The 13,781-nt window shown below is 43.0% G+C and overlaps 1 protein-coding gene across 6 annotated transcripts in view; it reads left to right on the top strand.

Moving 5' to 3' along the window:
• The window catches only part of susd1 (sushi domain containing 1), a 44,840-nt gene that overhangs the window by 15,458 nt on the left and 15,601 nt on the right, over nucleotides 1-13,781 (top strand). For 4 of the 6 annotated variants that reach the window (XM_061907029.1, XM_061907026.1, XM_061907028.1 and 1 more), the window contains 3 exons: nucleotides 3,361-3,540; nucleotides 6,235-6,414; nucleotides 10,916-11,080. In XM_061907029.1, coding sequence (XP_061763013.1) covers nucleotides 3,361-3,540; nucleotides 6,235-6,414; nucleotides 10,916-11,080 — 525 coding nt within the window. The remainder of the gene's footprint in view (nucleotides 1-3,360; nucleotides 3,541-6,234; nucleotides 6,415-10,915; nucleotides 11,081-13,781) is intronic. The other 2 variants (XM_061907027.1, XM_061907032.1) reach the window with 2 other exon arrangements.

The raw sequence follows: 13,781 nt of genomic DNA, 5'->3' as shown, positions 1-13,781 counted from the left end.
AATAACATAGTGTTAAATAAAATCAGTCCCTTGGGCACAAAACTGAAAATAATACAGCGCTCCAAAAAGTGCACCGCTGCTATTATTTGACGTAACCTTTTGTTATGATGCTTTGACATTTTTGCACTTTATTTCTTTATTAAAAGACAATTCTATGAAGAGAAAAGTTGTTTGCAAATGTGGTTACAATGCTAAAATATGAAACGTTAAAGCTAAAAGAAGAAACACACTTTATTGAGTTAACATTATTTCTTTATGAGCTAGGGAATATAACAACTACACTACCCAGCATGCAACGGGAGTGACGAGTATGCGCGGTAGCCCCGAAAAGTGTTGTTACATGTCATCACCCAGCAGTAAACGTCAAGAACTCAGCCAACACGCCTCGTCTGCATTATTCATATTTAGACTGAAAACACATATACAGTGTGATTTTGCTTTGTTTACAAGGAAAGAAAAACAAAAGTTAAATAAAGGGGATATGTTGTATATATTTGTATGTACTGGGGTTGGTTTAAGAACGTTGCGACAACTGTTGTAAAGGAGGTGCGTTGCTAGCCTGGTTGCTATGTTTCCGGTTGGTCGTAAAAGTGTTGGTCATGTTTTGGTAACCTGCTCAAATCTCTCAGTAAAGTTATTCATTGGATTATGTCTTTGGAGCGCTTTTTCCCGTCCGTTGTTTTCCTGCTTTCGCTATCTGCGCCTAATGACTGAGCTACGTGACGTCGTTTCTTGTGATGTCTCACGGAGCATTTCTGGTCGGGACGGATTCGAATAAAGAACCAACTCTTTATATTTACTATAGTGGTCTCGATAACGGGTACGGGTTATCAAAAAGGGGTTCGAGTCCGAGGACTCGGTTCTTTTCTTATCGAACAACGGGGAAAACCGGTTTCGAGTATCATCCCTACTGTCATGAGATATAAATTGAATTAAGAGGACTTAAAGAAAACTAAATGACCTCAAATATACCAAAAAAATGCGGCATAATGATGCAATACGTACATACAGCTAGCCTAAATAGCATGTTAGTGTAGCCGAGTGTCCTGGGTTCGGATAATTTGGGTACTGATAAAATAAAATAATAAAAGGGAGTCATGAGAGCAGGTCCGGCCGGTCTCCAACACTTTATTGTTCCCTTCTTTACACCTATCTCCATACACATATATCACCTTCTTCAACAATCCACCTTTATATAGACCTCTTACATCACAGCCTTACGGCAACACTGGAGGGACACGCTGAACTGTTTGTTACATACGTCCATCCATCCATCCATCTTGTTCCGCTTATCCGAGGTCGGGTCGCGGGGGCAGCAGCCTAAGCAGGGAAGCCCAGACTTCCCTCTCCCCAGCCACTTTGTCTAGCTCTTCCCGGGGGATCCCGAGGCGTTCCCAGGCCAGCCGGGAGACATAGTCTTCCCAACGTGTCCTGGGTCTTCCCCGTGGCCTCCTACCAGTTGGACGTGCCGTAAACACCTCCCTCGGGAGGCGTTCGGGTGGCATCCTGACCAGATGCCCGAACCACCTCATCTGGCTCCTCTCGATGTGGAGGAGCAGCGGCTTTACTTTGAGTTCCTCCCGGATGGCAGAGCTTCTCACCCTATCTCTAAGGGAGAGACCCGCCACCCGGCGGAGGAAACTCATTTCGGCCGCTTGTACCTGTGATCTTATCCTTTCGGTCATGACCCAAAGCTCACGACCATAGGTGAGGATGGGAACGTAGATCGACCGGTAAATTGTTACATACGCCCCCCCCCCAATTAGAAACGTCCCCGTTTCATCACAAACAAAATAGGTAACAAACAAGGGGAAATAGAACAGAGAAAAAAAAAAAAAAAATTAAAAATTCACAATAAATCAACAATATATATTTTTTTACACCGTATAGCATAGGCTAAAACACTGGCCCCTCAAAACATGCAAAAACTCCCAGATGCGAAGGATGTCACTCCAATCGCCCCATTTGTAAGATAGTTCAATTATGTGGAGGAGGTCGCCCCCAGCGAGATTGTCCGATGGTGCGCAGGAGGTTGCCCCAGTCACCCCCTGCGAGATAGTCCGATTGTGCGCAGGAGGTTGCCCCAGTCACCCCCTGCGAGATAGTCCGATTGTGCGCAGGAGGTTGCCCCAGTCACCCCCTGCGAGATAGTCCGATTGTGCGCAGGAGGTTGCCCCAGTCACCCCCTGCGAGATAGTCCGATGGTGCGCAGGAGGTTGCCCCAGTCACCCCCTGCGAGATAGTCCGATTGTGCGCAGGAGGTCGCCCCAGTGACCCCCTGCAAGATAGTCCGTTTGTGAGATAGTTCGTTTATGACGCTCCATCATGCCATCAGACTTGGGGTTATAGGCAGTGGTGCGCGTCTTTTTTTTTTCCAAGCCACTGACAGAGTCTAATTGAAGGGGAAACACCCTGGGCCCCCCACGGCCCCCATGGGAACCTCCGGGCCACATCCAGAACGTCCATGACCACCCTCCGGGTGGGCCGACAAACCTGGGACCCGCCCACGGGGACGTTAAGGGCACCGACGGGTCCGACACGCTCTGTACTTCTCACGCCACCGTCGTCTGTCTCTCAGCGCGAAGGGCCAGCAGCAAGACCGCGGGAACGCCTCCGCAAACACCTCCACGCTCTCCCCCGGAGCACGCACACTCGCCGACAGGTTGGCCCCGAACCGGTCCATTAATTGTCTTTGTTTAAAAGCTGCCCCCAGTCTCCCACGGGACGAGTCGGGAGGATCCGAAAATCCTCACCAGCTCCTGGTTGCAGTCGGCTCCCTCCGTCGGTGAAAGGAGCGGTTAAACAAAAAGTCCACTTTCGACATTCATGCCGTGTGAGTGTCCGTCAAACAGCGCCTCCGGGCTTAAAAAGAGTCGTGGTCACCACACCACGTGTCCGCAAAATGGCCGGGAAGCTTAGCAGCTAACTCGAAACTCACGTGTCCCGTGTAAAACTTTCTTCTTCTTTTTTTTCAACACAGCAGTTAAAATAATCCCACCGCTGCCACCAATGTAGCCGAGTGTCCTGGGATCGCATAATCTGGGTACTGATAAAATAAAATAATAAAAGGGAGTCATGAGAGCAGGTCCGGCCGGTCTCCACCACTTTATTGTTCCCTTCTTTACACCTATCTCCATACACATATATCACCTTCTTCAACAACCCACCTTTATATAGACCTCTTACGTCACAGCCTTACGGCAACACTGGAGGGACACCCTGAACTGTTTGTTACATTAGCATCGATTAGCTTGCAGTGACCAAATATGTCTGATTAGCTCTCCACACAAGTCAATAACATCAACAAAACTCACCTTTGTGCATTGTGATGGACAATGATTTGATGTCTGTGTGTTGTAGAAATCACATGTCAGGAGCCTGGCATGAAGGCACACGCTAAAAGGCGATGGGATGGCACTGCACATGTTGGCAGTGTGGTTGTCTACCAATGTGATGAAGGATACCACACCAGGAGTGTGAGGAACTACTCTGTGTGTGGACACGATGGACAATGGGAGGAATTTGACCTTTGGTGTGAAGGTGCAACCGAATTGCGATTGACAACCATCTTTGTTCATTTAATACATTTTTTTTATTGTAGCTTTTAGCACATTTTTCAGTGGAATGTTGGGGATTTTACAATGTTTATATACTGTAGATGCCCCTTCAACAAATATTGCAACGAGCCATCACCTTGCATGTTTACTTGGGAGTTTTGCCAGATTTTCAAATGTTATTTCACCAAAAGCGAGCACCATGGAAAGTAGAGGCCAAAAGTTGGGACACACCTTCTCCTATTTCAATGTAGGAGAAGGTGTAGATTGTCACATCCAAACTATGAATGAACACATGAGGAGTTACGTACTTAACAAAAAAAGTTACTGCTTTGCGCACTCTTGGCATTCTCTCCATGAGCTTAAAGCACACCTGTAAAGCAAAAGCCATTTCAGGTGACTACCTCTTGAAGCTCATGGAGATAATGCCGAGAGATTAAACAGACAAGAAGCAAGGAACCATGCAGAGACAGAGTTCAATTTAGCTCATGAGGAGAACGCATGGAGCTGCACACTTAGTCACAGTCTCGCCCTACGCTCTAATTTTCTGCTCCCACGTCCGTCTATTTATTCAGGAGTTCCCCGCTGTCAACATCACTGAGGCCGCATCTAAAAGGAGTGGTCACACATATCATGCAAAGCAGGCCCAGTACGCACATTACACAGAATGTGCTCTGGCCCTTGTGATTTCATTTTGTCTCTGCTTCGTCTGCGTGCCAACGTTGTCAAGTTCAAACACTAATGACATCTATTAAACAGACAAGAAGCAAGGAACCATGCAGAGACAGCGTTCAATTTAGCTCATGAGGAGAACGCATGGAGCTGCACACTTAGTCACAGTCTTGCCCTACGCTCTAAGGTTCCACTCCTGTGTCCCTCTATTTATTCAGGGGTTCCCCGGTCAACATCACTGAGGCCACCTCTAAAAGGAGTGGTCACACATATCATGCAAAGCGGGCCCAGTACGCACAATACATAACGGAATGTGCTCGGGCCCTTGTGATTTCGCCTTGTCTCTGCTTCGTCTGCGTGCCGCCGTTGTCAGGTTCAAACACTGATGACATCTATTAAACAGACAGGAAGCAAGGAACCATGCAGAGACAGAGTTCAATTTAGCTCATGAGGAGAACGCATGGAGCTGCACACTTAGTCACAGTCTCACCTTACGCTCTAAGGTTTAGTGCCGACGGCCCTCTATTTATTCAGGAGTTCCCCAGTCAACATCACTGAGGCCGCCTCTAAAAGGAGTGGTCACACATATCATGCAAAGCAGGCCCAGTACGCAAAATACATGACGGAATGTGCTCGGGCCCTTGTGATTTCGCCTTTTCTCTGCTTCGTCTACGTGCCGCCGTTGTCAGGTTCAAACACTGATGACATCTATTAAACAGACAAGAAGCATGGGAACCATGCAGAGACAGCGTTCAATTTAGCTCATGAGGAGATCGCATGGAGCTGCACACTTAGTCACAGTCTCACCTTACGCTCTAAGGTTCAGTGCCGACGGCCCTCTATTTATTCAGGAGTTCCCCAGTCAACATCACTGAGGCCACCTCTAAAAGGAGCGGTCACACATATCATGCAAAGCAGGTCCAGTACGCAAAATACATGACGGAATGTGCTCGGGCCCTTGTGATTTCGCCTTGTCTCTGCTTCGTCTGCGTGCCGTCGTTGTCAGGTTCAAACACTGATGACATCTATTAAACAGACAAGAAGCAAGGAACCATGCAGAGACAGCGTTCAATTTAGCTCATGAGGAGAACGCATGGAGCTGCACACTTAGTCACAGTCTTGCCCTACGCTCTAAGGTTCAGCTCCCGCGTCCCTCTATTTATTCAGGAGTTCCCTAGTCAACATCACTGAGGCCTCATCTAAGAGGAGTGGTCACACATATCATGCAAAGCAGGTCCAGTACGCACAATACATAACGGAATGTGCTCGGGCCCTTGTGATTTCGCCTTGTCTCTGCTTCGTCTGCGTGCCGTCGTGGTCAGGTTCAAACACTGATGACATCTATTAAACAGACAAGAAGCAAGGAATCATGCAGAGACAGAGGTCAATTTAACTCATGAGGAGAATGCATGGAGCTGCACACTTAGTCACAGTCTTGCCCTACGCTCTAAGGTACAACTCCTGCGTCCCTCTATTTATTCAGGAGTTCCCCAGTCAACATCACTGAGGTTACCTGTAAAAGGAGTGGTCACACATATCATGCGAAGCAGGCCCAGTACGCATATTACGTTACGGAATGTGCTGGGGGCCTTGTCTCTGCTTCGTCTGCGTTCTGTCGTCTTATTTGTGTTGAGGTCCTCGAAGTCCGTGGCTGTAAAACAAAGAAAACATCCGTGGCTGAGGCCACCCCTCAGAAAAAAGTTTTGTCCTTGCACAGATAGAAAAAGTACAGCTTGAGCACAATAGCTAATTACTATAGCAACGGACTTTATGCTTATTAAAGTTGTGTGATAACTTACACATAATTATTCTAACAGGGTTCCCCTTTAACTACAGTGGAAAGAACACACATGATTCATGTCCATGTCAGGTGTAGATTATAGTTTAGTTTCATTACTTATCACATCACAAGTGGTATGCAATGAGTATGAATTTAAAGAGTTGGAAAGGTTGAAGCCTGCTGCTTGATTTGCTTTTCTTTCACTAATTGATGTTTGCATGTGTGCAGAAATAAGCTGTGGCCCTCCTCAAGCGCTCCCCCATACTAACCTGCAGTGGGACCGCTCCACTCGCCCTGGCAGCGCTGTGCTTTATCAATGTGTGGGTGGATATTACCAGGAGGGTGGAGATGATATTTCCACATGTCTAACATCAGGCGAGTGGGCAAACGTGTCAATAAAGTGCAAAGGTATAGCAAATATTCAAGAATACTTGGAACTGTGATGAAGGCAAATAATGATGCACGGTTTTGATGGACACCATAAGGGAAGTTTTAATCAAATATAAATGTTAATTTATGGTGATTTTACTTTTAACATCCTACTGAGTGTTTGTTTTAATATTTTATCACCTTGTATACCATTTTTTTGATCATGCACTGCAAACTGCAAAAAAGTCCATGGGTGTACATTATAACCTCTACTGTAAAGTTGCTGCTGTTATTATTTTTGTATTAACTCTACAGATAATGTTTTTAAAAACATGTTTTAATATCCCTCATATATTATTTAATATTAATACACTTCTATAAAATACTATACAATACAGCTATAGAAATATGTAAATATTTTAGTATGTGTTATTTTATTATAGCACTAATATTATATTACAATAATATTCTTTATAATTATCATCATACTGTATTATGTGAGGAAATATCCATCCATCCATCCATCTTCTTCCGCTTATCCAAGGTCGGGTCGTGGGAGCATAATAATAATAATAATAATAATAGTAATAATAATAATAATAATAGTAATAATAATAATAATTATTATTATTATTTTTTACAATGTATTATTGTACATAGAAATACAGTACCGCTGTTTAATTTTATTTAGGCAACACAGCCGCCAGTTTTCTTTTTTACCATAATAAAATGTGCTTCCATAAAATCGTCAACCGTAGATTTTTTTTTTACAGTTGTCAGAGTTAGTTTGTGACGAACCCCAGGAGGCAGAGATGGAGGCAGGCATTGGATAGGAAAACATGATTTAATAAAGATGCTAAAACAAGATCAAACCAAAGGTGGATAACAAACTAAAAGAGCTAGCATGGGAGCTAGAAAACAAATAGGGCTTAGCATGGAGGCTAGCATAAACAAAAGGGCCTGGCGTGGAAGCTAGCAGGGTAGCGAGCAGGAAAACAGAAGTCGTACTCGTAATATGAAAACAAACAGGAAGCAGGAAACAAAAAACAGTAAGCTACAAACATCTAACGGCCCGCGGGTTATTTTTAACGGCCCCACGTTACATTTTGAAAATACAATTGAAAAAATTAAAAACATATAAAGTGATCTAAAAGAGCAAGCAGGTGAAATGTAACAAGAACATGTTGCAATGCTTTAATAACACAAAGATGCCATACAGGCTGTTTCTTTCTTTGAAAAATAATAATGAATCAAAATCAGTGTCATTTTGAATTATTGACCTATTCAAGGCTTCAATTACGTCACATTAGAGATATTTTTTGGGGGAAAATGTTGCATAATTTGTGTTTTGCCATATAAAAAACCGAGCTGTTTTTTTTTTTTTAAAGAAGGGCCTAAAACATACAAACAAAAAACGTAAACAACAATACAATTTAAAATTGACGGATGGATCTGAAGTGGATCTTGAGATTATTGTGCTAAAAGTAATCAGTAAAAAAAATTATAATGTATTTTTTAACACTTTAATGAGTAGGACACTTTTGGTTCCCCAATTATTTTTAGTGTGATCTGTTTTTAAGTGTCATTGCTCAAAAAATAATAATGAATCAAAATCCAAAATTAAGGCTCCAATTATTATATAATCCCAAATAGCAGTTTTCTAATATTACTAATATTTACTAATATTCTTGGGAAGCAAACTCTAACCTGCTTCCCAAGAATATACAACAATTCTTCTCAACAAAAGAGAAATATAATTTTAGAGAAAAATGTAATTGAAAACATTTGTCCGCACGTACAACACTTAAGACCTTCAGTATATCAGTATGTGGAATTAAATTATGGAATGGATTAAGCAAAGCAATCAAACAATGTACTAATATCATCCACTTCAAGAAACTCTTCAAACTGGAAGTGTTTACAAACTACAAAAAAGAAGAACCATGATAAACATTCTTATTTTATTCACCCATTCATTCTCATATGGAATAAAACTTCCTTCACCCATTGTTTATCTATTTATTTTTATTGTGATTACTTACGGAGTATACATTATGAATACATTGAGAACAGGAAGTGAACACATGTTTTAGCAACTGTTATGTAAAAGAAAAGGGGTAGGGTTAAATAAGCTCTGCTTCTTCCTACTCCTTTTTGAACATGTTGAAAAGAGAAAGTTGTCAGGCTCGGGCTGTGGATGTTTGTGCTTCCTCGATGCAAGGAGTCAGGCATGAATGTAAGCACATGGTTTATTTAATAAACAAATAAACAACAAAAAGCGCTCACAATGGAGGAAGAAACTTGGCCAAACAGTACAAACGTGAAACAAAAACACCTGCTCGAGGGCATGAAATACAATTTAACTATAAACTATAAACAGCACGATGGCAAGACTAAAGACTTGAAACAAAAGAGTGCACTGTGGCATAAATATATAAACTAACTCGGCATGGAACTGTGGACAGGACGTAAAGGTTTGGCAAGCATGGGTAGGGTGCGTGTGAGTGTGAGGATCCCAGGACGAAGACAAGAAAAAAGAGTGACTTAAATAGCTGTGATGATTAGTGGAAACAGGTGAGGCTGAGAACAGGGACGTACGTGAAAGGTGAAGTGAATTACATTTATATAGCGCTTTTCTCAAGTGACTCAAAGCACTTTACATAGTGAACCCCAATGTTTAAGTTACATTTAAACCAGTGTGGGTGGCACTGGGAGCAGGTGGGTAAAGTGTCTTGCTCAAGGATGGCTGAAGCGGGAATTGAACCTACAACCCTCAAGTCGCTAGCACGGCCACTCGACCACCCGTGAAAACTAATGAGGTCGGCATGGAAACAAACAAAACCGGGAAGTGCAAAACGTGACTGATTGTCCAAAATCAAAAACATAACATCCATCCATCCATTTTGTACCGCTTTCTCCCTTACGGGGTCGCGGGGGAGCTGGCGCCTATCTCAGCTACAACATGACAAAACAAAACATGATCCATATGTGTGACAAAACTGGAAAATGTTGTATGCTTGCATGTTCCAAATAAACTCAAAATCAAATATTCCACCTAAAAAAGTTATCGGGCGAAAATATTGCATATTTTGTGTTTTTTCCATTTTAAAATGTAAAACTTGCATAATAATAAAAATAATAATACTGAATAATAACACTTTTTTTTTTTTTTTTTACCAAAACCCTTTGGGGTCCCCTGGGATCATAACTGAGTGGAGGCCTAAATGTATATTTTTTATACATATATTTTTAAAATGAAAATGATGAAAACGGCGGGCTTCACGGTGGCAGAGGGGTTAGTGCGTCTGCCTCACAATACGAAGTTCCTGCAGTCCTGGGTTCAAATCCAGGCTCGGGATCTTTCTGTGTAGAGTTTGCATGTTCTCCCCGTGACTGCGTGGGTTCCCTCCGGGTACTCCGGCTTCCTCCCACCTCCAAAGACATGCACCTGGGGATAGGTTGATTGGCAACACTAAATTGGCCCTAGTGTGTGAATGTGAGTGTGAATGTTGTCTGTCTATCTGTGTTGGCCCTGCGGTGAGGTGGCGACTTGTCCAGGGTGTACCCCGCCTTCCGCCCGATTGTAGCTGAGATAGGCGCCAGCGCCCCCCGTGATCCCGAAAGGGAATAAGCGGTAAAAAATGGATGGATAGATGGATAACACTTTTCTCAAGTGACTCAAAGCACTTTACATGGTGACACCCAATATCTAAGTTCCATTTAAACCAGTGTGGGTGGCACTAGGAGCAGGTGGGTAAAGTGTCTTGCCCAAGGACACAACGGCAGTGACTAGGATGGCGGATGCGGGAATCGAACCTACAACCCTCAAGTCGCTCGCACGGCCACTCGACCACCCGTGAAAACTAATGAGGTCGGCATGGAAACAAACAAAACCAGGAAGTGCAAAACGTGACTGATTGTCCAAAATCAAAAACACAACATGACAAAACAAAACATGATCCATATGTGTGACAAAACTGGAAATGTTGTATGCTTGCATGTTCCAAATAAACTCAAAATCAAATATTCCACCTAAAAAAGTTATCGGGTGAAAATATTGCATATTTTGTGTTTTTTCCATTTTAAAATGTAAAAATTGCATAATAATAAATATAATAATACTGAATAATAACACATCCATCCATCCATCCATCCATTTTCTACCGCTTATTCCCTTTTGGGGTCGCGGGGGGCGCTGGCGCCTATCTCAGCTACAATCGGGCGGAAGGCGGGGTACACCCTGGACAAGTCGCCACCTCATCGCAGATAATAACACATTTGAATGTTTTTTTGTTTTTTTTTTACCAAAACCCTTTGGGGTCCCCCGGGATCATAACTGAGTGGAGGCCTAAATGTATATTTTTTATACATATATTGTATTGGTTTTTAAAATGAAAATGATGAAAACGGCCCCCGCTTGCTTCGATTTGTCAGTCTGCGGCCCTTAGTGGAAAAAGTTTGGACACCCCTGTATTATACAAATGGAGGTTTGCTGCGATCTGTTATCAATCAGTGCCGTTGTTTTTTTTTTCCCCCCCAGCAAAATGTGGCCCCGTCCCCTTGCTCGCCCATTCAGACGTGGTGTGGAATAACAGAAGTGTTGCGATCCATCGCTGTGCAAGTGGATATCACAGTTGGAGGGGCAGGAACATATCCCTGTGCAGCAACTCTGGGGTGTGGCAGACGGCCACTCTCCAATGCATAGGTAAGGTCCGGGTTATCAAATGTACAAACCCTGTTTCCATATGAGTTGGGAAATCGTGTTAGATGTAAATATAAACGGAATACAATGATTGGCAAATCATTTTCAACCCATATTCAGTTGAATATGCTACAAAGACAACATATTTGATGTTCAAACTCATAAACATATTTTATCATTAACTTTAGAATTTGATGCCAGCAACACGTGACAAAGAAGTTGGGAAAGGTGGCAATAAATACTGATAAAAGTTGAGGAATGCTCATCAAACACTTATTTGGAACATCCCACAGGTGTGCAGGCTAATTGGGAACAGGTGGGTGCCATGATTGGGTATAAAAACAGCTTCCCAAAAAATGCTCAGTCTTTCACAAGAAAGGATGGGGCGAGGTACACCCCTTTGTCCACAACTGCGTGAGCAAATAGTCAAACAGTTTAAGAACACGTTTCTCAAAGTGCGATTGCAAGAAATTTAGGAATTTCAACATCTACGGTCCATAATATCATCAAAAGGTTCAGAGAATCTGGAGAAATCCATCCACGTAAGCGGCATGGCTGGAAACCAACACTGAATGACCGTGACCTTCGATCCCTGTATCTAAAAACCGACATCAATCTCTAAAGGATATCACCACATGGGCTCAGGAACACTTCAGAAAACCACTATCACTAAATACAGTTCGTCGCTACATCTGTAAGTACAAGTTAAAGCTCTACTATGCAAAGCGAAAACCATTTATCAACAACATCCAGAAAGGCCGGCGGCTTCTCTGGGCCCGAGATCATCTAAGATGGACTGATGCAAAGTGGAAAAGTGATCAATCAATCAATGTTTACTTATATAGCCCTAAATCACTAGTGTCTCAAAGGGCTGCACAAACCACTACGACATCCTCGGTAGGCCCACATAAGGGCAAGGAAAACTCACACCCAGTGGGACGTCGGTGACAATGATGACTATGAGAACCTTGGAGAGGAGGAAAGCAATGGATGTCGAGCGGGTCTAACATGATACTGTGAAAGTTCAATCCATAATGGATCCAACACAGTCGCGAGAGTCCAGTCCAAAGCGGATCCAACACAGCAGCGAGAGTCCCGTTCACAGCGGAGCCAGCAAGAAACCATCCCATCTGTGGTCTGACGAGTCCACATTTCAAATTTTTTGGGGAAATATTCAACATCGTGTCATCTGGACCAAAGGGGAAGCGAACCATCCAGAAAGTTGAAAAGCCAGCATCTGTGATGGTATGGGGGTGCATTAGCGCCCAAGGCATGGGTAACTTACACATCTGTGAAGGCACCATTAATGCTGAAAGGTACATACGGGTTTTGGAACAACATATGCCGCCATCTAAGTGCCGTCTTTTTCATGGACGCCCCTGCTTATTTCAGCAAGACAATGCCAAGCCACATTCAGCACGTGTTGCAACAGCGTGGCTTTGTAAAAAAGAGCGTGCGGGTACTTTCCTGGCCCGCCTGCAGTCCAGACCTGTCTCCAATGGAAAATGTGTGGCGCATTATGAAGCGTAAAATACGACAGCGGAGACCCCGGACTGTTGAACGACTGAAGCTCTACATAAAACAAGAATGGGAAATAATTCCACTTTCAAACCTTCAAGAATTAGTTTCCTCAGTTCCCAAACGTTTATTGAGTGTTGTTAAAAGAACTCATCTGGAAACGGGGGTTTGTAACTGCCGAGGAGTAATTTTAATACCCAAACCCGTACAAAACACTGGCTTGTGTTTCCAGGACATTAAATTGATCCCCAACTGATCTTAGCAGACCTCATCAGTTCATGCACAAAAATTAGATAGGACAGCTCTAGTCTGACAAGATGGTGCAGGATCCGAAGTATGTATCCTCTAAAAGTCATTAGCATTCCATCCAATTTCACTTTTAGAGGATAAATACTTTGGAACCGGCATCATCCTCTCAGACTAGAGCTGACCTATCGATGTCTGTGAGCATCAACTGATGAAGACTGCTCATATGAGAGACGAAGCGTTTTCTTAGACCGGGGGTGTCAAAGTCATTTCATCCTTGTGTAGCGTTCAAATTGTTGCTACTCAGCCAGCGTTTGTGGGTCTGGTGGACCCGTTGCATTTTGCACAAGGTTGCAACATTGTTTGTCAATAGAATAGAATAGATTAGAATAGAAAGTACTATAGACAATAATAACAATAAATAATATACAACATATATTATACATAAAATACATAATATATGAATAATATACATATATTCTACATATATTCTACATTTAAGTGCAGTCAAGAAGGAACATATGCATTATACAGTCTACAGTACGACACTGTCTGCTCTCATTTTCTCGCACATTTGACCCTCTGATGTTCTGTGTACCTACGCTCTGTCCTCCTCCTGTACTCGGCCTGCTGTGTGTGTGTGTGAGTGTGTGTGTGTGTGTGTGTGTGTGTGTGTGTGTGTGTGTGTGTGTGTGTGTGTGTGTGTGTGTGTGTGTGTGTGTGTGTGTGTGTGTGTGTGTGTGTGCGTGTGTGTGTGTGTGTGTGTGTCTCTACCCTTCTTGAGACATCAAGAAGGAAAATTAGCTTCCATAAGAGGAGGTGTGAACAAGTGAGGACATTAAGCATGTCCTATTAAAAAAAACAATTACAAAAAAATAATAATAATAATAACTAAAAGCTGTCTTCTTCTCACAATGTGTCGTATAAAATTGGGAACAAT

Source organism: Nerophis ophidion, linkage group LG07 (genome assembly GCF_033978795.1).
Source record: "Nerophis ophidion isolate RoL-2023_Sa linkage group LG07, RoL_Noph_v1.0, whole genome shotgun sequence".
In the NCBI taxonomy this organism is placed as follows: Eukaryota; Metazoa; Chordata; class Actinopteri; order Syngnathiformes; family Syngnathidae; genus Nerophis; species Nerophis ophidion.
Note: the sequence above shows the minus strand (reverse complement) of the source record. Positions and strands in the feature narration are given on the sequence as shown.